Source organism: Lichenostomus cassidix, chromosome 7 (assembly GCF_008360975.1).
Source record: "Lichenostomus cassidix isolate B80296 chromosome 7, HeHo_3.0, whole genome shotgun sequence".
Classification (NCBI taxonomy): domain Eukaryota; kingdom Metazoa; phylum Chordata; class Aves; order Passeriformes; family Meliphagidae; genus Lichenostomus; species Lichenostomus cassidix.
Genome location: NC_139488.1, coordinates 32,771,361 through 32,797,111, shown reverse-complemented (window position 1 = coordinate 32,797,111; position 25,751 = coordinate 32,771,361). Strand labels below are relative to the sequence as shown.

At 41.5% G+C, this 25,751-nt stretch overlaps 1 protein-coding gene across 1 annotated transcript in view; it reads left to right on the top strand.

The window, feature by feature from the left end:
- The window catches only part of LOC146434925 (von Willebrand factor D and EGF domain-containing protein-like), a 165,152-nt gene that overhangs the window by 38,338 nt on the left and 101,063 nt on the right, over positions 1-25,751 (top strand). The window contains exons 3-8 of the mRNA XM_085066542.1: positions 3,947-4,172; positions 6,684-6,910; positions 14,673-14,759; positions 15,993-16,128; positions 19,684-19,901; positions 22,955-23,028. Of these exons, the coding sequence (XP_084922668.1) occupies positions 3,947-4,172; positions 6,684-6,910; positions 14,673-14,759; positions 15,993-16,128; positions 19,684-19,901; positions 22,955-23,028 (968 nt within the window). The remainder of the gene's footprint in view (positions 1-3,946; positions 4,173-6,683; positions 6,911-14,672; positions 14,760-15,992; positions 16,129-19,683; positions 19,902-22,954; positions 23,029-25,751) is intronic.

Genomic DNA, 25,751 nt, shown 5'->3' with positions numbered 1-25,751 from the left:
TCTCCATCCAGCTAAAACAATGCATTCCTCACATATGGTGCTACTTATTTTTAACAGCATAATTTCAGCAATACCCAAGTGACAGGAACAATCGAGCTTGATTTCTTTGTGCAGCTATGAAGAACCACAGCGTTCAGTCAATCAAACTGGTTGCTACTACAAACCCCAAGCAAATGGAAGGAGACATCATTGGATTAAACAATTATGGTCTGTTCCCTTGTTTTGGCAAAGGGGGAACAGTTTTGATTTTTAATTTGGGTTTCCTAAATTGGGTTATTTAAATGATTATCTAGTGCCTAATTAGGAATCAAAAATTCTTAATGAATGCTTACCTGCCACATAGAGGTGCTGAAAAGATTAATTAGGTAAGGTTTATAAAATGCTTTGAAGATTGAAAGCACCACTTAATTATGATTGGCTAGAGTATGGAAGGATACAAAAGAAGACTGGCAACAGCCTAAAGTGTCCCTTTGGTGTTGGAGTTTTCCTCTTCTTCCTTTTGGAAATGCAGCTGAGTGATAGTGTGAGATTCCCATGTCTTTACAATGCCCTCAGTGACTGTAGGTATTGCAGGTAAATGCTCTAAAATGCCAATCATTTGCTACCTCTGTATTCAATGTTCTCGTTACTCTCCCAATGTCAGCTACAAAATTCAATGCAAATTATGCCACAGTGGGGACTTGAAAATTTTGGCTCTCTGAAGTCTCTTGTCCAAGTTCCTTTGGGCTCTTGTTTTGTTTTTTTGGGGTTTTTTTCTGTTCTTATCTCTACTGCTGGTTGAACACATGAATATACATTTGCCTTTGCCCTCCCAGGTCTGTCTTCTAATTCACAGAGGCCTCATGCAGCAAATCCTTTTGGCTAGTGTGGGGCAACCTGCCTGATTCAGAAGGACGACATGCAGCTCATAGCAGAAATTAAACTCATGTGTGTCACAGAGCTGCCAGGAAAACAAAAACTCTTGATTTGTACCAAAATCCTTTCCTGTCCAGCCTGTAATCCTGTATTACAGTTTGTTAGGATAACTTTCTGTCTCCCAGTCTGAGTTTTCCTGGGTGCAAAACCCCTCATAAGGGTTGGTCATTGCTGGTAATTTGTGCACATTACATAACAAACTGTCTGGCTCGAGTGGTTTCAGTGCAAGATTGGCCAGGAAAAGCAGGAGATCCCAGCAGGGAGTTATCAAAAGCTGCACACTGACGTCAGGGATGCTAATCCACACTTTCTCCAGCACGGAAATGGCTCACGGATTTCTGCTGAGGATAAATACAGAGGCAGAAAATCACTCTCCTCTTATTCCAGCATTTCATTCTTTTCATCTCTGTGTGAACAAGGGATCCAGGCCCACTTTTATGCATGGATCACTCTCTGTCTTTTTTCACAGCCAGAATGCTCTCCCATCTGTCCATTTATCTCCATGTCCCCAGCACAGCAGAGAGATGTTTGTCTCATTAATGAATTATCTTCCCAGCACTGCTGCAAGGCACCCAAGTGCTGTTACCATCTCAGCCACCTCCACCTCTGGTTGAGAGATAAGGAAGTGAGGTGCACACAGAGTAAGGGATTTGTTTTTTGCCCAAGGTCAGGCAGCAGCCAGAGAAACTGAGGCACAGCATGTGCCTGGCCAGAGGCAGCACAGCAGTTGCACTCCCAATGGAGCAGCACTGACGTGTTGGCACCAGCTACACTCATAAAGGCAGCATCTGATGGATGCAATAGCTCATTTTCAGCAGCAAAAGTTCTTTTACAGGAAATTGAAAGAGTATTTTTTCAGTTGGGCTGAGCAGGCTGTGCTCTGTTTCCTCACCAAAGCATTTCCTTCCAGGCTCTGTGAGGTTGCACACCCTTTGATATCCAATGCTCACTCATCCCTGCTGCTCTGCTCCCCACAACTGTGGTTCTCCCCAGCTCATGTGGTTCCAAACACCACCAAGGTGCACTCACTAATACCTGCATTTTAGCGTAATTTCAAAAATAATGTTCCTGTCCAGCAATCTTTGCCCACATGTGCAAAGACACTGAAGTCTGCAGTTTCCTTGAGCAGAAGGAAGTTCAAGGTGCAGGTATCTCATCAAGAAGATGAGTATGAAGCAGAGACCACTGAGCTCCAGTTTCCATCCTTTTATCTTCTCCCATGCTGCTTGTCTGGATGTTGTTTTTCCCACTCTTCTGGGTCATTACAAGTGTATGCTCAAAAAGACACTTTGGAAACATGCAACTTCACACCACATCTTGCTCTCTAGGTCAGAAGTTCATCAGGAGGCAACAAATTCCCATCATCTGTACTTTTCCCATCACAGAAAACACCTGTATGCCTTAAAGTTGTAAAAATATAAACAGAACAAACCTCTTGAAAAAGTTAAACACAATGGGGCATTTAAAGAAAGGAAGGGAAGGGACTGAAATTCCTCCTAGAGGCATTTTCATGCTGATCCCCTCTTGCCCTGCCCTTTGCCAGCACAAAGCTGGAACAGGACCTGGACCTGCTGCACTGTGTGAGCTCCAGTGCCTTCTGCAAGACCACCAGGATACCAAACAGAAGGGCAGGGTTAGCCTCTGCTCAGCTGCTCCCACATTGCAGGGAAAAAAAGAACCCTTGGACAATTTCAGTGGTGTGTCTCTCTGGAATTCTTGTTTTCAGAAGCCTGAGAATAACTATCTCCAAATGGAAATCAGACTTTGTCATGTCATATTCTTGATTTTTTTTTTTTCAAATACCCTCCTTTTCCTGGGTGTGCACCCCTTCTCCCTGCCCTTGCTCTCTGGCTTGAATATCTCCCAGGTACAGCTCAAACTGCAGGCGGGCACTGGTGCATGACTTAATGAATTTATCCTTTGACTTTCACCGCTGTCACAAACAACTTTTGATCTTGAAAGTGAAGGAGCAAACCTTGGCCAATGGGAAAAAATGGTGGGGTTTTTAGGTTTTTTTTTTGTTTGTTTCCAACGTGATTTATAGCCAAACACTCACAGTGGGAAGAATCACGTTCCCCAGGCTGGACTAGTAGAGATGGTTCACTATCACTGGCTGAAGAAATGCAAAGCGACAGCAGCAGTCACGCTCAGCTGAATATGACTGATACCTAGGAGCAAATTATTGTCAGCATTTGGTAATAATTTCCAAACTTTAGCTCAAATATCTGTGTGCTTTGCACATTGGCAAATGCTAGGTAATGGTGCAGAATAATGAGTCACCACTGTAATTGGCTTTGTATATTTAATAAGGCCCTGATTACACCTAATCTCCTCGCCGAGGTACTTAAATTAAAGACAGCTTTAAAGAACCATGTTCCTTTAGTCAGTGGAGAGAGCCTGACAGGTACAGAGGACAGCTCAGATCTGAGACTACTGACATGCACCTGAAAGTTGGGAAATGGAAATCAGTCTCTCCTGGCCACGACTCGACATGCTGGCATTTAAACCACTGAGAACCAATGCCTTCTGCTTTGGGATTTTCTGCATTCGGGGTATTTGTTAATAGATAAAAGCCTGAAAGTAAAAATAAACAAACAAACAAAAAATTCAAAATGTGATTAAGTCATCCTGCACATATGTTTTGTACATCCTTCACATGTGTCTCTTTCAAGAATGAGGGAGAGGTTCAGGCCCCACAAACATGTCCAGTGTGTGCAGGAAGGGCAGGAGGTGTCAGCAGCAGGGTAGCTGCTCTGCAGGCGGATGATCCAGCCTGCTCACATGCTTTCATCTTCTTCACACAAGCCAACCAAAACCAGAGGGAAATACCTTGGAATCCTGTTATTGTGTTCTTTAGGACTTTTATCTGTGTAAAGCCAACTCTCAAAACTGAGCAAGACATTTCCATCCCCACCTACACAGCTTTTCCCTGACCCTCCAGGTTCACCACACTCATGTTCTTGGGTTTTAGTGATTCTCCATGACGTCTTACCACACTTGCTGTAAGCATTTCCTTTTGTGTTCCCCACAGATGAACAAATGTGGGACACAAGCTCCAGTGTGGCTGTCACTGAAGTCTGAATCCCTTCCAGCTCCAGGGGAGAGCAAGAGGCTCACGGGCTGTGCTACCTGGCAGGGCTCTGGGGGCACCAGGGACTGCTGCCTGTTCCGCATTCCCATCACCGTCAGGAACTGCGGTGCTTTCCTCGTGTATCTCCTGCAGCCCACGCCAGGATGCATGGGCTACTGTGCAGAAGGTGAGGACCTGTGAAGGATTTATCAATAAGATTACTTTTGCCTCTCAGGCTGGGTGTTCAAAGGCCCTGGTGTTGCAAAGTACATCTCAGTGACCTTGCGAGTCAAGCGTCACTCCCGCTAAGGCGCGGAGTGTGGAGAAAATAAATCAGTGGCAGTCCAAGGTGTTCCTGAAGAATAGCTCTTATTACCAGTGCAAAATGTAATCTGGGGTGTATTACTGAAGCGTTCTTTGCTTGGTTGCAGCTCACATGTAACCTTTCCCTCTGTCTTTGGCTCCACTTTGGCTTGAAGTTGCAGAGGCAGTGAGCAGAGGCATCTTGGCCGTAGCCTGGATACTGTCTCTAAGGCCTCTTCTTATCTTTAACAATCCAGTATCCCCCCTCAAAAAAGGTAATTCTGAAACTCTCCACGGAAAGAAAACCCAAACTAAATTGATAACATCTTTTTCATGACATTTATATAATTGCTCTCGTCAGAAATAATTTTCAGCCTACTACGAGAGATGTAACCCCTGTTCGGTAGCTAGGAAACAAAGGGAAAGCAGAAAGCAATTGCTCATTCAGTTAAACCTCCTGAACTCCAGAGCATGGTCAGGTGCATATAGATTTCATCAGAAAACATGCTTCTTTTTTAAAATGAAAAAAATTACCTTTATACTTTCAGTGTTTTTAGACAGAAACATGGCACACTGAGGAACTAGGGTTATCAGCTTTTCAATCGGGCAAAATCCAAGCTTACATAAATTTTAAAGAGAAAGATAACTATTTTCTTATCTTTATCAATATTTTAACATTCCCACGTGAAGAAGAGGGATGAAGGAAGGCTCAAAGAGCATGAGATTAATTCATTATTTGAAATAAAAAAAAATCCATTAAAATAAATGAAACCGATTCTTTCTCAGAAATTACTTTTTAACTGAATAGGGTAACTTTTCAGTTTAAGCTTGACTTTTTTAATAAACTATAATATTTCCACTAGCCTTGTTCAATGAACTTTTTTGCCGATACATTGTGGGTGATTAATGTTGTTCTATTTGATAATTCATACCTGTTTAGTGATGCAAATCTGCCTGCATTTTTCAAAAAAGGAAGCTCATCCCTTCCCATCTATCCCAAGCTCATTTTCAGTGAGGTCCAGTCCTCCCGAGTCTTTAACTTCTTGTCTTTAGGATGTTTTTGCAGTGCCATGTATTGGATGCAAAACACCCAAAGCTTAAGGTTTTTTTACTGGGGGTTTTTACCTCACTGGCTTAAATTCAGCTGTAAATATTGCAGCACAGGAGGCTCAGCTGTGTCCAGCTGGCATGGTCATGGCTTTTTGTTGGGGTCAATTCCCCAGCCCCTTCTGCTGGAGGTTCAGGAGCAGGACACTGGTCAGCACTTCCGAGCTGCAAAAACAAAATGAATTTAAAACTCCATAACTTGACAGAAAGGACACAGCTGGGAACAGCAGCATTCGTGCTTGCAATTCCACTCACATCCTCCCGTGAGCTGATCACCTAACTTTGTCCTTCTGGGATAATTTCCTGCACACAGCCATGATGTGAGCCACAGTTTGAGGCAGCTTCTCTCAGAAACGAAATAAAAAAGGGAATAAAGAACTGGTGCTTATTCATATTTTAAGTAACTTGTTTCTTTTCCTTACCTCTTGCTATATGCCCTGGACAGATGTTAACACATTGGTTCTCTGTTCTGCTGGAACAGCTTCATACTTTATTCTCCTGGGCTCCCATGTATTATATTTTCTACACTCCTCCAAAAAAGTTACTTAATTTATCCTTTCAGAGAATCTGCACCAGCTTCATGTTTTGTTTGAGCCTGGGTCTCTAGAGATGAAAAACATTCCCCTACACTATTTTACACCTTTTTGTTTCTATTTTCTAGGTGAGTTTAACAGGAAGAGAGGTTTCAGACTCCATTGCTTGTTGAAGCCTACAGGAAGCAAGCTGTATTTTTAGAGCAGTGGCATTATTCCGGGCAGAGGGAGACTATATTGAGCAGACCTAGCCTAGATACATCCCAAAACAGCCTGGAAAGGATCTTCACAGTATGGCAATAGGAGCTGGCTGCTTTCTGAGAGTCAGTTTGCCTCTGCAACATAATGATTTCTCATATCTCTCCTGTGCTTATTGCAAAACTTGGATCAAAAGGCTGTGCTTCAGGGAAATGCAAAGCTGATGGCCTTTGCCAGAGTAATTAATTTGTATTAATCTGAGTGCTTCATTTCAATAATGTTTCTCTGACTGCAAAATAAAAAAACCAAAAAAACCACACATAAAAAAAAGCAGGTCAGATCGTATAACAGCACAGGTAGTCAGTACACAATTAGCAATTTTTCCATTTCATATCAAATACACTTCCCTGCTTGCATGGCTACTAATTAAATCGCAGGAACATAAAACACAGTGTATCTCCCATGCTTAATTACACTGACATCTTCTTGTCAGGTGAACAACTGTAATGTCAAAACAACATTTTGTGCTACATCCCTCTTTTGTTTTCCACTTGCAGCCAAACTGCTGCGGCTGGCTTTGCACCCGGTGGTAAGTGCAGAGCTCATTCAAGGCCGAGTGCACCTCAAGTGCAGCTACAGCCCCTCTGAGCCCCCCAGGCACTACAGGGTGCTCTGGACTCGCCTCTCCAGCCCTGGCAAGAGGGAGCAGATCCACCAGGAGATCACCCAGCAGGAGTTTTCCCACCTGGAGATGGATGGCGCCAATGTCCGCCTGGGAGACACGGTAATGCCACCCCGTTGCAGTGACACAGGGAAAGAGCAGAGGGGACAAAACCCTTTTTCTAAATATTTACTTATTTATTTTATTTGTGTTGCTCTGCACTCCTTCTGCTTGGAGCTACTGCCCAGAAAAGAACTGAAGCTGTTTCACAACAAGATTATTAAATAACATTAACCCAGTTCAGGACCTGTAATATTTCTTTAAATTGCAGCAAGTTCTTGGAAGGTATTTTACCCCATTCTGAAGGCAAATTGAATATTTGCAGTTACATTACACTTTGGATGCTGTGAGGTCTGTATAAGTGGTGGGTACATGAGCCTGGGCCAATTTTTGCTCAGTACTGTTTGTATCTTGAGTCAGTGAGATTTTGCAGCAGAGGCAGGCTTGGCTGCATGCACTCAGTAATTTTTATATCCATGGACCAGAGATACAATAACACCTTTTCACAGAAAAAAATAGTACATTTTAAAACAGAATGAGATTTATTTTATGGTTTTTTTCACGTTGTTCTGCCTCTCTGATTCCAAATTCTTGGTTCAATAGCATACTGAAAGATAGAGTTCATTACAAAACAATCTTTAAGAAGTGTATTTGATGGCTTACAGAACAACAATGATCTACTCTCAACAACAACAACAAAACAGAAACCAATACAGATGTGAAATAAATCGACTTGTGTATGAATTCCCAGCCTTTTGTGGTACAGAAACAAGACTTTTAAAGTTAAATTAGGTTCATCACTTTTATAGGCACAGGACCATTAGTGATGCTGAAAGAATAAACAGGGATAGCAGCCTGGTGTTAAAAGTAGATTGGAAATGCTCTTGGCATTTTGCAGCTCTTCTTTGAGATCATGGAATCATAGACTACCAGACCAAACAGGGTTCAAGGTTCATCTGGTCTCAGCTTTCTTGGCAAAAGCACAGTGTAGACAAGACAGCCCAGCAACCTTTCCTGCTGAGCCTGAAGTGTCCAGTGTTGGGGAACCCACCACTGCTGAGATTATTCCAATGGATGACAGTTTTCATTGTGAAAAAAAAAAATTGTCTAATCAGAATTTTCCCTCATCTTTTCCATGTTACTCTTTGTATAAAGGGAACCTCCATCTTCTTTGTATCCACTCTAAAATCTGGAACATGGTGAGGTCTCCTCCCAGTTCTCTCAGCCTTTCCTCACGTGGCAGCTTCCCAGGCCTTGGATCACCTTTGTGGCTCTTCTCAGGACCCTCTCCAGCTGCCCACATCTTTTTGTGTGGTGCTGATCCAAACTGAGCACAGTATTCCAGATGTGGCCTGAGAAATGCTGAGTGAGACAGCAATTCCTCTAGCTGAGCTCAGAATCTGACTGATGATGCCCTCACATGTCATAACGAGGCAGATAATACTGAGACAAGCTTGCATTATGAAGAGATAGTCTCATCAAAATAATTTCACTTGCAATCACTTCAAATGTAGTTTTAACAATCCTGAGGGATTCAGAGGAAATATGGTTCTGTTAACAAGCAGCATTCCCAAATCTTTCTAAGACTATTTTTATTATATTAAGTTTTCAGTAAGCCCTTCTTTGTCCTCTGCTGAAACTACGTGTTTAATTTAGTGAGTTTAGTGAGACAAAAATGTTCTCTTCCTTGTTATATTTCTTTAAAGGTCTTCATGGCCTATTTGACTAATTATAATTATCCATAAATCATCACGGGTGAAAACCAAGCGATGAAGCTTCAGCTGTAACTGAGAATTCCGTTTTACAGAATAAAGATTAAAAAAGACACTTCACTGCATTTGCCATCCCAGTCTGGGTGTCTAACAGGAGCCAAAGAGGAGAAGGCTCTCACCTCCGGTGGTGTAAACCTGAAGAAATTTAGCATTTTTAGGGCTACCCCAGGGGAAAGGTGATGCCACTGAAAGGAGAATCAAACCCTGGACACCAAACTCTGCCACACAAGTGATGGGTAACTCTCACCCACCCAAGAAAGATGCAGGTGGAAGAAAATTCTCTCAGGCAGCATTAAAGGGAGGCCAGATTCACCCTGATAAAAGTTAAATGAGAGAGGAGAAAATAAATCAGGAGCACTAGCCAGTACTTTTCCCCTTCTCCATGCAGAGCACTGCCTGGGTGCACAATATGCATTTGGGGCAGAATTTGTCCCCCAGGTCACAGAATTTGCAGCATTTTGAAAACTGCATGCCTTTTTAACCTTTAAAACTCATTATCTCTACCTGCACAATAACCCACATTTGGTCTCGACACATTCATGGCCTGAAATCAGCATCTTCTCTGTTCATTTCTTGAACAAAAACTACAGCCAAGCAAGAAGATTTTTTTTTCACATCAATTTTTGGGTGGTTGATGTCGATGCTGTTCTTTGTCTGTAAAAAAGTCTCCAGGTAATAGGTCAGTCACATAATGGAATAGCTATTGATATATTTTAATACGCAGTCAAGCCTTAGAGAAGAGTTGAGATTTTCCAGCCAACATTCCTGAACTTGTATTGACTAAACAGCCAGTTATTTTTTAATAGCCATCATGTGTCCTTTCTTCCCCCCATCTTTGGGCTCCAATTTTGTTATTTCAGACAGTAATGCTGGCAGCATAATGTTCATGAAACTATTTCAGTCTTAAATAAATCTATAACATGACACTATTTCTCTATAAGCTCTGAAAGAAGCCTACTCCATCAGATATGAAAATCCTGGCATTCCTAAGCCTTATTTATGTGATAGTGACAGAGGTCATTTCATTCCTCGAGGCACAGCCATCTATAAATTATAGCAGCACACTGTGAGTAATGAGTTATGCTAAGAAAGAAAGGTGTTTAGAAGAAAACTGTGCAGATTTTGCTCAGCACAGCAATCCAAAAGTTCACACGACGAGGAGCAATTGTCGCCCTACATAAACCACGGTGCTCGTTGTAAAATAAGAATGTTCAAGCAAAACCAGCCTCTCTGAGAGCTGTGATGGAAGTGGCTGCTTTGCAAGGCACTCTGCAACAGAAGAATATTGTGCCCCAGCCAAAAAGATTGCAAATTATTGCCTCAATATATAAAATAACTATTTTTCCATCGCAAGAGAAAAAGCGTGAAATTTCATAGAGTGGTTTGGGATGGAAGAGACACCAAAAATCATCCAGTTTCAACCCCCTCTCCATGGGCAAGGATGCCTTCTACTTGACCAGGTTGCTCCAAGCCCCAGCCAAGCTGGCCTTAAACACCTCCAGTGATGAGGGATAATATCTTAACTGTTCTGTTGTTCTTGGTGCTAAAGAAAACCAGACCTTGCAGAGCACTTACTCCTCATCTCTCAAGGAAATAGGATTTTTGTCTTATTGCCAGCACTTCTGAGAGATATCCCAGTTCAGCTCAGGGGAGAGAAGCTCATAGCAGATGGTGGATCCAGCACATTTATTGCACTTAGATGGAAAATCCAGGGCATATGGGCTCATAAATGTTAAACCAAATTAACTCTGTACCTTGAGTATGTACTCAAGCACTTAGAAGGCCATCTTGAGGATTTGCTCCTCCTCCTCTTCCAAAACCAGTGAGGTCTAAGCTTACAGATCCTCAGTCATCACTGACCCTCAGCATCTCCCCTTTGGGGTCACTTCCTGCCCTCAGCACAGCTCTGTCTGGCTCAGGCTCTGTCACTTCCCAGTTCAGAGGTCTGCTCCAGCATCTGGATGACAAAGTGACAAAGTGGAATTTCCCCTGCTTCAGTGCTAATCCCCTCCCAGCCACTGGACTTGCCAAAATCAACAGCAGGAATAGGAAGACCTGCCTGTTTGTAGGTCACACCTGAGTTTACAACTTCTTTCTCAACCTTCAGGTAAAAAATGAGAAGCATCCCCACAGAAACAGAACTCTGGGTGAACTCAACAGAGAGTTTAAAGCAGAAAGGGTCAGAGAGTTGATGAGCAAAAACTCTGCAGATGACAAAACACCTTACTACTACCCTGTAAAATTTCCTTCCTTGGCAGAATAATGACCTGGAGTCAGCTTCCACACACTGCTTGGCTGTCTGACAGCTGGGAAGAGCTCCTTTCCTTCTGTACAGCGAGGAGCAGAGCGAGTGGAGCTGGAATTCCCGCAGTTCCAGGTCACACTGCTGCCCCTGCTCCCTCCCTGCCACAGCCAGCAGCCCCTCACAGCTGGAGATTTGTGTTCCAGGGCTTTAAGGGCTAGTTCATTAATTAAATCAAAGTCAGATTCTCCCAACTTTCCCCTTCCTGCTAACCCTTCCCAGAGACTTTGTTCCGACCCCTTTCTGCAAATACCCACAGCCGGATCATTTTCTCGAGCTAATGAGAACTATTTTTCTTTTCTTCCGGCTTCCCTAGAAATGTCACCCTTCAGTTCTGCTCATCCTTTGCTCTTTTCATCAAGGCTGTAAACCACAGCTCCCTCCCACACACCCTCCCAGCTCCAGCAGAGTGGTGACTCCAGGATTTTCTAACCCCAGCCCATTAGTGGTTAATGGAGCAGGCAATGGCAGCTCTGGTGCCCTGACAGCCAAAGGGGACACCTTTCCCCTGAGGTGAGGTGAGAAGAGGATTCCCTCCCCACCTTCCACACTGAAGACATTCTTATGATCAAAATAAGTGCAAACAACTGGTTTGGAGGAGACTTGAATTCTGAAAGCTATGGGGAAAAATGCCAACATTTTAAAGTGCAAGTCGCTGGGGAGAAATTTTCTGGGGATGGTGACAGGTCCTAGGATTAAAATATTCTTCTAAATAGTTTCCCAGAACTATCTGACCCTCACCAAACTGATGACTGAATTCTGCTTTTAGCTAAAGAAGCTTCTCATGAGATTCATGTCAAAATGGGTACAACTCTGTTGGATTCCAAGGAATGGGGGAAATCTGCTCCAACACAGAGGAAAGGAGTCACTTCTTAGCTAAAAGAGCTTTTTTTTGATAAAAGTTTTGTGCCTAGAAGTAGTTTTCTGCCCTATGGGAAGTTTTACTAGCTGGAAAAGGGGAGCAGCCCATGTTGAGAAGCAATCCAGTCATCCTGTCTGAGGGCATCCTTGCATTCCTGTCCCTTTAACAGAGATGAGGGAAAAATATAATTTGACTTTTTTTAACAGATCCAATGAGTCTGTGGAAAAATACTGCCTAACTTGTCACGGCCATCAGCATACTGCTGTCAGTGGTGCTTTTATCTCTTTGCTTTAAAAAGACTGCGTCCTGAGATGGGTGTAGGGGGGAAAGAGAAAAAGAGAAAGAAAAAATTGATTACTGAAGTGGAGAAAAAAGAGTTAGTATTTAGCTGAAGGCAAAAAAAAACCAAAAAAAAAAAAAACCTCCTCGGAATGACTATCATAATTATGTGACAAACTGTCAACCTGTAGCTCAGCAGCTCACGAACATATCTGCTGATTGTGAAGTGTGCACCTAATGAGGAAGAGGCATTTCAAGGGGAGGAATGATATAAAAGACAGAAATAAAATGTATATCGTGGTGGCTGTCCGTGCATTTTGAATTCATAAAGTTTGTGCTAATCTCCAAAAGCACTGAAGATTGAGCAGGAGTGGACTGATAGGCTACAGATATCTCAGTGTATCATTAGGGAGTAAATTCTTGAGTGTTTGGTGCTTTATAAATAAAATATACCTCTAAAATATAAATGAGAGGAAACACAAGGAGGCTGGGCTCTGCTGTCTCCCAGAATGTCACTCTGGGGAAGGTCAAGCAGTGCCTCTGCCAGAGCCCTGAGCATGTCCTGCTGTCTCTCCCTGCAGCTCCTCCCTGGCACCCCTCATGCTGTGCTCAGGGAATCTCAGTGGGAATGGTTTTGGCTAAAAGCACTGAAGCCCAAAGTGCAAACAGCCCAGTAGGGCAAATCCATCATCTGCAATGCAGGTGCACATGATCTGCTCCATGAGCTCTACAAGGGGGCAGTGCTACTTGTTTTTTGTAGGGGAATGTGCATTATCTGAACTCTGTTGTCACGGCCTTGTCAGATCCTGATTTTGCAGACTCTCCCTGTGGCAGCTGCAGGAGGAGCTGCAGGAGGATGATCAGCACTTGCACTCTGCCTTCCCAGCAGAAGAACTGTTTTGAAAAGTCTGTAAACTGAACACGAGCCTTTAGGGAAGGATTGGAGATAATAAATATCTGATGCTAACAGGGGCTTATTACCTTGTGGAGACAACAGCTTGCTCTCCTTTGGAGGCAAACTGGATAACTATGAAATATCTGAGGAATTTTAACTGTGAAGTGTCTCTGTGAGGTGAGATCTGTGTCTGTTTTTCCCCCAGTACACCCAGTATGACCTCAAGGCTTCTATCTTGTTAATGTAACAAATGGCACCATTTTCACTGGGCCAAACTGTCTGGAGCTGTCTGCAAAAGAGTGAGAAAAATTGTGAAGGTAAAAACATCCCAAAAGACACATAAGCCTGGGACTGAGCTGAACTGGAAATAATCCACTTGTAGAGCACAGAAAACACTTGTTTTTCCCCACAGCCCTACAAACGACCCTGTATTGCTGGTGGGGAATTTCCACTGTGCACAAATGAGATACGAAAGAAGATCCTTCAGTTTGGAGGAGACTCATGACTTGAGGGTAACAAAGAGGGATTTTCAGGATGGTAAAAGAAATATTCCAGGCTGCTATGCAACTCATTCTCATAGGAACGCAAGAATCTGAGAATATCCTGGTTTAGAATCAGGTTTAGAACCTGGTTTTGCAGGCAGTGGTCACGGGAGTCATGCCTGAGCCAGCATGTGAGAGCTACCAGCATCAGCATGGCTGGTGAGTGCTGCTGAAAAATCCATCCAAAGGTGTTTGTCACAATGGAAAATAAATTGGATTGGTCCAGTTCTTCCTCGTGGGTTGATTGAGGCTTAAAAAAGGCAGCAGCTATAAATACGTCATCAGAGTATTTGGAATCTGATTTAATATGTCACAATCTGTTACTCCATTTCCAAGAAGATTAAAAAAAAAATATTCAGAACTACAGCTCCAGAGTCTATTGTCATTTGCTTTAAGGAAAATTTCAGTGTTTTAATCTTATGATCCAAGAAATGATTTTAGCAATTTGGTTTTTCTGAAACCAATGAAACATTAAGTTGGCAGATGGTGTGCGGGCTCAGCAGAGATAAGGGTTGTGTGGCTGTGCTAGGAATACAACAGAAATGTCCTGGTACATTGTGTTTGGGGGACTTTTTTGTTTGGGTGAATTTTCTTTTTTCTTTTTATTTTTTTTTTCAATACAATATAAACCCTGTAGGCACATCTGCATCATCTTTTATAACGCAATAAGGGAAAAAAAGGAGTTTCTCATATTGCTGACACAGTTTCTGAGACTGGATGACTGTCAAACTAATTTAAATTTTAAAAGAAACTGCTTACAAATGTGATACAGAGAGAGGATACTTGATCCAGGGGACAGACTGGAGTCTGGGATCCCGAGAGCAAATGTCTGAATTCTGACAGTAATATCTATGAACAATGTAATTCTCCCTAAGTAAAATGAGTTAAAATCGCAAACCAGAGTGCTGGAAGAACTGCAGAAGAAAGCTCATCAGAAGCATTCAGTGTTATTATTGTCAAGACAAGAGCCATGGTTCTTTACTTATTAAATCAAACAAAAATTCTTCCAAATCTCAAAATTTAGGCATAAATACTCTTAAAGCCTAAATACCCAAAATATATTTCAACAGTAGAATGAAAGCTTCAAAAACGCTGAGCAACAGGAAGATGCATAATTACATGACTGCTATTCAAGAAAATGCTATAGCACATGTTTTTATTTACTTCTTACAGGTTTTTTGCACTGTCACAGCTTTCAGGAGGGACACTGAGCAGCAGGCACTGTCTGAGGACAGCAAAGGTTTCTACGCTGGCATTAAGGTAACACTCATGGCCCTGATTTACTGATTAGGGAATACTGGAAAATCCTGATGAAGAAACAGAAGTCCTGATTGTCATAAGCAGTGCTGCTTTGATGTTCATTTAGGGGAAATATCTTTCAGTTTGTCTGTAAAACACCTAAAACACCCACTGTGGGCTCTGATGTACCACAAATTATGGGCAAAATGCAAGTCCTAGTAAATGTGCCCTGAAGAGATCTGTGGGTTATGTGTGAAGGGAGGACACACCTACAAAACTGCAAAGATGCACAATGGTGTTGTAACTAAACCAGAACAAAGTGAAGGCAAAATATGAATTTTTATCCATCATCCTCCCCTGGTCAGGCACTAGAAACCAGAAGTTGCTGAGGATAAATTCACACTGAGCACAAGGACCAGGTCTAATTCCACTCGAGGATTCCACTCCACAGATTTCACAGGAGATTGTGAGCTCTGTGTATCCAAGTTTCATGCCTTCATAAATGGGGTTTGAAAATCTGGCAGCCCGTTCTGTGTGATATCTGAAGGAAGAACAGTTCCTCAGGAATTTTTTTGAAATGTCAGAATTTTCCAGGGAATGGGAATTCCCATTTCTGCCTAGCCCTGAGTGCTGTTTCTGCTCTTTTCCTGGGAGAACAGACACAGAAAAGGCACAACCTGAGCTCTTTTCCTGGGGCAGGGCACCCCAAAGCTGTAATATTTTATTTGCAGAGCAATCCTTCTTCCTGCACAGTGGGGAAGGGGAATTGCTCCAAAATTCCCCTTGTTTTGTATCTGTGCAGTCTAAAAACATAGAGCCCACAGCCATGAGGTTATGCCACACTGTATGCCATGGCATTTCTCCTACTGCATTGGGATAGGAGCTTTTTTAAACCAGGGATATTAAAAATTAATAAATTCTACAGTATTATTCTCAGGCTTAATAGAAGCCTGCTCTGAGCTTTGGAGATGAGAAGCAATTACACACTATATATGGAAACTGCAAACATTTCCTTAATTGCCAGAAGTGTTAAAGTATGTTAACAGCAATTTTACCTTATAAAGCTGAAGATTATTGCAAAATTTATTGTTATTAAGAAGATTATGACAAAGATTATTATTATTTTGCAAGTAATTATATGTCTTCATAATTGATTAACACCACTTAAAATTTCATAGACGTCAGTGTTGCTTGATTAATCTGTCATCTGTCTTGCTTGTCAAAATCATCTAAAAATTGTTTTCTTATTTCCAGTTTTTACCAGAGTCACTAGAAATTGCAGAGGATGGCAAAGAGCACATTTTGACTGTCCTGAGCACAGTGCCCATTGCCTGTCCTGGGCAGGATGATTCCTGTAAAATTACTTTGCAACTAAGTATTGAGGACTTGGGTAAGAGTTTTACATATTGACACCAAACCAATGTGATTGCTTTTTCCAGTATTTAAGTTGCAATGAATTCTAAGGGAAAAAATAATATATAAATAATGCCAAAGGGCAGAAGCCATAAAATCAGCAAACTAGGCCATATTTTTATCTGCTAAATAAAACAGCTGATAATGTCAGACAGGTTTTTGAGGAAGAACAACCAAACACAAACCCATAAATCTGACTAGCAATAACCTGAACAGCAGTCTGTCAAGATTTATGGATGAAATAACTGTGAGTAGAGGAACTTATTTTAAATTCCAGGAGTATAGAATTCTATTTTAAGGTTTTTTGTAGCGGGAATGTTTTTAGGTAGAATAATTTCATTAATTATCAATAAAGAGCTCCCCTGCAGATTTATTACTCAGTAAATGCATAGTGAAGCCTTTTCTCTTCCTTTTGCTGGCTTATAGTTTTTGTCTAACTTCATACAGAAGGAAAAAATCATTCTTGTGCTTATATATAATTTTCTTTCTAACTGTTTATAGCTTGTTTGGTCTTTAAAATTTTATTATTTTAAAAACATTGACAATGTCACTGAGAAAACTCTTGCCCTTTTATTCAGTAAATGCAGTCTTCAGGTCAATTAGGTGGAATAGCCTTCCTGCTTAAAGGGGGCATTTATGTATTTGCTTTCCATTTGCACTAAATAAAACACCCAATAATAAATAAAACTTTTCCTAACAAGGCACTTATTTCTCTTCCATAAGTGACTCAATGAGAGAAACATTTAGAGATAGGATTACAGCTGCGGTTTCTCTACCCACAAAAAGCCAGCTCTAAAAAATGTTGCCAAACCCATATAGCTCCTGATCCTTTTCTCTTTTTAAATCCCTTTCCTTGCTCTCCTCACCATCAGCCAAGTGCTTAGGCAGAAGAAAAAAAAAAAATTAAATGGTATCATAACACAATGATCTTAAACTGAGCAGCACCTTATGGTTCCAGCAGCTGTGTTGGCTCTCGTATGTGGAGTGCTTTGCATTTCTCCATGGCTCAGTGCTGCTCTGTTCTACACTTTGCTCTTGGCTTGGAGTCTGTGCTGCTCCATCAGGAAAACATCCCCCGAGCTCATGGGAACAGAGTTCCTTGGATGGTGAGGGAGAGAAGAGGCTTCCTGGTGGAGGATGTTGGGGCTGCTGTGTGGTGGGACATCCCCACAGACTCCCAGCAACTCAGACTGCTCTGAGGATCAGATAGGAATTAGCCCCAGTCAAGGTCATTTGTTTAATTCACATTTTCTTAAGGGTCGATCAAGGCTTTCAGAATCTCTGACGGAGAGCTGGGAGCTCTCAAGTGGGGGAGGCTGAGCTCAGCACTTCAGACTCAGCCTGACCCCTTATCAGGATCTTCTCCAGTCCCACAGTGATCATTTGAGTGGAAGAAAGAGAGGATGCAAGACTTGCAGAAGCAGCTCTGTTCCCGAGCTGTCAATAGGCTTGATGTGTTGGTTCCAAGAGGTGCCAGGAGGAAAGCACAACTCCTCCAATTAACTCATATTTGAAGGAAGTTGTCGCTGAAGTGGAAAATTCCTGTTAGTTTCGATCAACTCATTCCTGCAGCTCAAACTAAACCCAGCTCTGGCCCTGGTTGCTCCATCCTGAGGCTATTTGCTCAGATGACACTCGGGCTGTTATCAACTGAGCTATCTATATACACTTAAGGCTGAGTGTCTGCTGCTGGGTGTCTGCACAGCCACGTTTGCTCTGAGCCTTTATTGTCTTTAGGGTCCATTAGTTTATCTGAAGGAACACTCCTGGAAAATGTGTGCTGGCCACAGCGCTGTAAATTAAAAATAAAAACCATCTTAGCTGAGATTCGTTTATACCGAATAAATTAACTGACAAGCTCCTTGTCTGACTGAATCCATATAAGTACACTGTTGTGCTAATTATGGAGGGAATAAGTGATAAGAAAGCTAATTACAAGCACAGAAATATCTCTCCAAGTTCAGACAATATCATAATGAATGCCGAGGCACAGCAGAGCCACCAGAGTTCGGCTTCTGTTAAGTTTATCGTTACTATTTTGACAAAACGATTTTCTTTGATTTTAAACTTTTGTTCTGGGTTGTAAGCACAGCTCATGGGGCTCTAATGGCAATAACTATTCCTAGTGGAAACCTCCAATTTAATTGAATCAAGAACCTTAAAAATGAACCAGGACTTTTCTAGAAGATGTGAGGTGAGGTAGCCTTTAAGGATTTGATATGAGATATATTATGTCATTAATATCTATAGATTTTAGTTCAGTTCCCATAGTACTGTACAGGGTTAATTTAAATTATATTTCATGGAATTTTTCCCCGAGGAATAAGACACTGATTATTTGATTGTGTTAAAAATGCCATTTGAAAATACTTTAATGCCATCTCAATAAATTATTAAGCAATTCTACAAATGGGAATGATATGAAAATCACTTATTTTATTATCAGAAAATCACTTATTTTCATCTCAGATTAGTTTTATTCCCACCATTTCTAGACCTTTATTTTTATCAGATGATAATTAGTGGTCTGGGACAGAAAACTAAATGTTCCTCAAGAAATGCTGTAAGTCCTGAAATCAGCAGTGAAGCTCCAACAGGACCATAATTTCATTTTTTATCAACCAAAGGATTCAGGAAAGATTGAGTGGCTCCTTGAGGAGCAAATACAGACTATGTAAGGGAAAACACATCTGTAGAAATAAAAAATTCAGGTTTGCCCTTTACCTGAGACCTCAGCAGGAGGGGTCAGGGACCCGAGAAAAGTGGGCACTGCCATTCTGGCTGCATGCAGAGGTCCCTTTAGAAAAGGTATGATGTGTAGTGTCATTGTCACACCGATTTTGTCACCATCCATCATTTCCTTATCCACCACAGATGCTGACATAGCCAGTATCTCCATAGCTCATTATTTTTCCTAATTTTTTAGTGAATTTATCTGCACAATACGTCTGTGAAGGATATGAATAAAACTATCATTGTTTTGCTTTTTAGGAAGCAAAACACCATAACCTAAATAGCCAAAAATATAAATACAGACCTTCTGCCTTTGCCTTCCTGCTGTGGATCCATAGTTCACCAAAAACTGACTCGAGAACCCTCAGTTTCCACATCAAAACATCTGTTGGTTTTAAATTAAACAACTCCCAGCAGGTACCTCCTTGCACTCCAGACAGTGAAAGAGAAATGTTTTCCAGAAACACAGATTCATCTCTTTCTTTGTCATGAGAACTACTTGTCTTCATTTGCTGGGCATGGACCCATAAAGATAACACTGTCACTCCAGAAATATTAGCACCTGTGGAAAAATAGGCACCACTGAGTTTCAAGTAAACTTTGGGGGGGAAAAAACCAACACAGGGAAGTGTGCAGAGGGATGCCAGATTCAGTCAGTCACAACTGCCTTCATGCAAAGCCCATCTGGTTTCAAGGCATGTGTGTCCTGGAATGAGGAGTGTTTGTGTTGAACAGCAAACAGGGAATGGGAAACATTTTGGCTAACTCTTGTCAGACTCTGTGCTGGTGTTCTCTCCAGACAGCCAGGCTCCAGGGCCCCCAGACATTGCCCTCTCAGCCTGCCAGGTGCATCTGCTGCAGGAGCCCTGCTCGGGGAGCAGCTGTGCAGCAGCCACGGTGACAGTGACAGCCGTGACAGACTTTGTGCAGGACGGGAGGCGCGTCAGCCGCATCAGCGCCCAGCCAGCCGCGCCAAGGGATGGGCTCTGGAGGGCTTACACACCCAGGGATGTGAAGGTTAGCTCCTAAAATAACTTGCAAAATGCGTCACATTTAAATGAGAGCCTTCTCTTTTCTTTTTTTTTTTTTCTTTTTTTTTCTTTTTTTTTTCTTTTTTTCTTGTTTTTTTCCTTCTTTTCTTTATTTATTTTTTCTTTTTTTTCCCCCCAAAAAATAAATTCTTTGGGATGGCTGTCAGAACGGTTTGGGTTGGAAGGGACCTTAAAGCCCATCCAGTTGCACCCCCTGCCATGGACAGGGACACCTTCCACTATCCCAGGTTGTTCCAAGCCCTGTCCTTGGACACTTCCAGGGATACAGGGGCAGCCACAGCTTCTCTGGAAAATCTGTGCCAGGGCCTCCCCACCCTCACAATGAAGAACTTCTTCCTAATATCTGATCTAACCCTGCCCTCTGCCAGCAGAGTAAAGCAAAACAGTCACTTTATACGCCAAGAAAATTAACATGTAGTTCCTTGTGCTTTGGCAGGTTTAGGGTTGATTGTTAGCACATCAATAAGGCCAAGAGGTGGAATACAGAGATAACCAGGAGTGCCTCAGTACTCTGGAAAAGGGGAGAGGGAGAACAAGGGTTAGGGAATGAGCAGCTTTTTGAGAAGCAAGGAGGGGGAAAACCGAGGGTTTGGAGAACACTTTCTGAAAAATCAGAGGTAAGGCAGTGCCTCAGGAATGAGAGAGGAGAAGAAGGCTCAGCAGTGCTGTGTCTGATTTGTGACTGTGCCAGGAATCACTGGGACACTTCGACAACACACGTGGCTCCTCCAGCTCTTCATTTGCCCCTGTGCAAAATGTCCAAAATAAAAATAATATGAAGCAATCAGGGAAGCAAGCCACACTTCCCCTGCAGAAAGCCTGGCCAAAGGAGTGTGGTGAGCAGGGAGCAGCCCTTTGCCTGTGAAGTTGTTTCAGGGCTTCAGCTGGGAGGTCTGAGAGCTGAAATCCCACTGCCCCAGAGAATCACCCAAGCACAGATATGACTAAGCTAAATTTCTCAGAGCAGGGGCACATCCAAGCTGGCATATCTTGAGTAACTGCAAACAATTCCCCAATGAAATCCACAATTTCCCTGTCCCGATTTTTGTGGATTTGCTCACGAGAGAATGAGATTAAACCGGACCAAAAGAGTTTTTGTCTTCAAAGGTAAAATGCCTAGCATGGGACTATAACCTTTTGTCTCCAGAATTGGCTTCTTTTAAACTTTTTAAGATATTTAAACCAGAAATTACAGCTAATTCAGCATAGTGCACTCACACACTCATTTTTTCTTGAAATTACAAATGCTTTCATTAAAATATGAAGATGTATCAAGTGTGAAATTGGATTAATCAATTTCAATAATAAATTCCATTTATCTCAGTTAAAACTTGATCTAGGGAAACATAATAGGCATTACCTTCTCTTCCCCCCATTTTCCCATTGCTGATTTACAGTTAATTAGAGGCCTTACTGTAACAGAGTTCCTGCAACATAGCAAGAAAAAGTCCATGTATTAAAATCCACATAAACTTTAATCCTTCTGACTTGTTCAAACATTTATTTATCTGAAAAGTGAACAGAAATGGTGGGCAGAATATCCTGACTTACCTAGACACCTAATAAAGAGGATTTCCTCAGCAAACTACTCCTGCCTGCAACCAGGACTTGTGTCTTCTGCTGGCATCCTGCAAGAAAGAGCAGAGCAGGAAAAGCTACATGGATTTGTTTGTGCTAAATTTTTTCTTAGAAAGTGTGAGGCTGTGGAAAAAATGGAAAAATTCTGAGACACTTCATACCATACTGTAAATCCAAAGGATGCAACTGACCCCAGATCAAAAAGTTGTTCAAGGAGTTCATTTTTTCAGTCCTCAAGAACATCACTCTAAAAGTTTGGTGTGACAGACACTGGTGGGCATCTAAGAAATGTCTCTGCCATGGTTAAGGGACATTCTCAAATACAGATGATGTATTGCTGCAGGTGAGGAATGCTGTCAGGAACTCAGGTTCTATCTTCACCCTCTAACTCATTTATTTAATTTCCCCCCTGCTCCCAAAAGCCAAGTTCTGCTTTGCTGCTGAATGGCTGCACAGAGATATAGCAGCCATCCTTCTTCCCTGCTCCATGGATCCTGGTAGAACTAACTCAAGTGCACCTCTGGACTCCTCATGGGCAAGGAGGGAGCAAAGAATTAACAGCCCTGGCCAAGATATCAGTCTGTCAGGACAGATAATGGAAAGCCATAACACTCCATCACTCCCCCCAGTATGACTGGGAGCTCTTCACGTCGCAAATCTCCACACAACGCAATCCTACATTTTTGGGAGCTGCACAGCAGAGCTCTCAGCCATGAAAAACACCCTCCTGAGCAGCCCTGGCAATGTGGGTGCAGCACTGCCCATGATCTAGATGTGACAGTTCAGAGCCCTCCTCATCTGCTCCCTGTAGGGCACCACAGCTCCTCTGTGCCCCAGCTGGTGCCCAAGGAACCAGGAGCTGATGCAGATGAAGACCTCTCTAGCTGTAGCAGATCCTTTCCTTTTAATCCATGTGCCTAAAGCAGTCTGGTTTGGAGCCTCATCATCAATATCTGATCAATATCCCCATCAAATAGATAAATCAGCCATTCAGATGCTGTAACAGGAAATCTGAGGTCAAATTAGGGGACAGGCAGCTACTGCTAAAGCATGCTAATGCCACTTAATTACAGCATACCTTTTTACCATACTTCAGGCATTAAAATTAGCACAATTTAATGAGCACTCTATCCTCCTGATAATTTCAATGAATGATCTACTCCTTAGGAAAAAGTTTTTTATTAAAACTTCATCTTTTACCAGCTAAAGGAAGACATTACATCAGATGAACAGGAACACTTTGAACTCCCCTATTGCCTATGATGAAACTCTGTTGTTTGAAAGCAAAGCCCATTTTTTACCCATCCACAATCGTATTTCAGAAGTCAGATTGTAGTTTGTACTTAACCCCTGAATCCTGCCCCTCATGTTTTGTGAGGAGCAGTAATGAAGAAAAACTGCTGTGTAGACTGTATTCATTACACATTTCATTTTAACTAGGTCACAGTGCGAGACCTCCCAACAGGGAACTGCTACTCTTTCACTGATCCACACATTATCACATTTGATGGATGGTGAGTATTTTACTTTGAAATAATTTGGCTCAATTACTGCAGTTATCAGTTTCTAGATGTGGCATGCATTTGGGTTTACATTAGAATATCAAAAAAAGGTTAAACAAGTTTCCTTACAATAAGGAAAGTATTGCTTCAACAGCACATGTGGTTTCCTTCCAGCTGTTTGTACTCCCTTTAAAAAAAAGGACTAGAAATGGATTATTCTAATGGATTAATCTAATGGAAGAAGCAGTGGGTTTGAGTATGAATAATTTTTACAAGGTAGAGGTCAGATTCCAAAATGTTCTTCAAAGAAAACCATCAGTAGTGGCTTTGAGGGGGTGTCTACACCACGTGTCATTGTGCTGGTGACACACCAGTGCCACCCAAGTGACACATTATGTCACCAGAGCAGCACAGCACACAGGGACAGTTTAGCAACACCTGACACAAAGTCACTCATCAGAGGGATGCTCTTGATTTCCTCTACTTCCAGAGGTGGTTTATGCACAGCTGGAGCTGACAATCATAACCACAACCAAAAACAATTATGAAGATGGCTAAAATGTCTCAGGTGAAAAAGTGCAGAAAGTATAAGTATTGAATATCAGAAGAGTGCAAAAATAAAGTTGCATGTTCTCCTGTAGTGTCCAAATGTCCTTCTGTATTACCCAGCAATAAGCTGCTTAAAGACTTAGCAAGCCAAGGTGGTAGCTTTTTGTTTGACTGCCTGAACTGTACAGAACTTTTCCTCATTTAACTTCCCTAATCATTCATGAATCTATTTATCCCAGCTAATTGACATCACTCACAGTTTTTAAAATTTGCATCTGTCACGTTTTATCCACTGTTGCAAATACTTCAGATGACATTTCAAGTTTTTCATTCTGCCATTACCCTCCTGATGGCACAGACAATGACTTTGGGTGCTCAGCATCCACAGGGGCTCAGCAGGTGTGAATTTCTGATATCCTGATATCATCCTGATGTCCCAATTCCAGTCCAGCATGCTCTGGAGATGGCATCTGAAATTATGTCAAAGCTGGAGAAATCTGCTGATGAAATGAGAGTAAGAAAGGCAGCAACCCCATTAAAGGTTACACATCTGCCTCTAACAAAGGTGTTACCTAAATTGGGTAGTCTGAGATAGGAGATAAGTTCTGCTCATCTACAGCTTCCCAGTCCCTGTTCTGCTTTGCTAACAGCATTTAAATGTGGTCAGGAAGTGGTTTCATACAAGTTTGAGTGCTTTTCTTGCTTTGGAAGCTTCATTAGAGCTGCAAGAGTTTCAAAGATATTCCCATGCCTCATATAGCTGCAATTATTTCAACTCTGGGATATTAAACTAGATCAGAGTATTATTTCAAATCTCTCTACGCATTTATATTCTAAAATATTCCCTTTTGATTTAGGGCTGAGAATGGACAATAATCCATCAGATTGTTGTGTTTAGGGAGTAATAAATAGCTGAAAAGTGCCTCTTGGAATGGAGACACCCTTCCAGCCATGTAGCACATTTCTACATTGCTTCCATGGAAAAAAAAAGGCCTAAAATGAAATAAAGCAATTTTATTTGAATAACTCATTTTTAAATCCTATTATTGATAGCACACAGAAATGTTTCTAAGCAATTTATGTTCTATTTTAGCAGAGGGACTTTGGAAAAAACTATCCTTCTGTGTCATCCTGCCTCAGAGTCACACGGCCTCGAAAGAGAAAAATCTCAGAATTAGCTTTGCCCCTCAAAAACCACATGTTTTTCCTTTTGGACAGACATTCATTACTGCTCTGTCCAGTGCAGCTTTAAATGAGCCACGTTGATGGGACTTTGTCCATCTCAATAACTAGGTTATTTCACTAAGATGTATCACTTCTTGATATTCAGCCAAGTTTCTTACCCATGATTTCCCAGTCCCATTACTCCTACTTATATTCCCATTTATTATTGTAAATAATTTCTCTTTCAATTATTATAATGATTGTGCTACGTTATTACACATCAGTTAAGCAACTTCTCTGACTGCCTATCCAAAAAAAATGTTAACATGTTAACAAATGATTTTAAAGCTCTGTATTTAGGGAGTGAGGAATTCAATTCCTGCTTCTGTCCTGGTAAAAAACAATAATCTGAAGGCAAAGACTGACACAGAGGTCTGGAAGTGAAGCATTCCCCTCTTTCCAAGGAAGGAAATGTGGTGGGAACATGTGTTTGAAATGAAAACCTCTTTTTTTTTTTTTTTGGTTTCAAAATTTAAATTAAAATCATTAAAAATTTAGAATTTAACCTAAATAAACAGATTTATTTGAATAAATTTGGCAAATTGAAAAATGGTATAAAAATCAAAAGGGTTTTTCTTCTTGGCAGTAAAATTTTCTTACAGAAATGGCCATTTCCATTTTATTATGTATTTTTTAACTTCTATTGTGATTTGCCAATGTTTTTAATCTGACATAGTGAGCTTGCATTACATCTGAGGTTGTTAGCTTTTCATTAGCCAACTGAAATACCCAACTCCCACTCCTTAATAACACTCCCCTTTGCTGTGCCTCCTGCTAATATATGTCTCTAGGAATATTTATCTTGTAATCTTTTCATTCTTTTCACCAAAGGCAGTGACTGAAAATCAAAGAAGAATGTGTCATATTTTACAGTGTAAGCACAATCAATTTGTGTATATTGGAGCGTAGATGTGAAATAACGTTAATTATACCAGCTAAAATCCAGAGAGAGCACTTCCTTT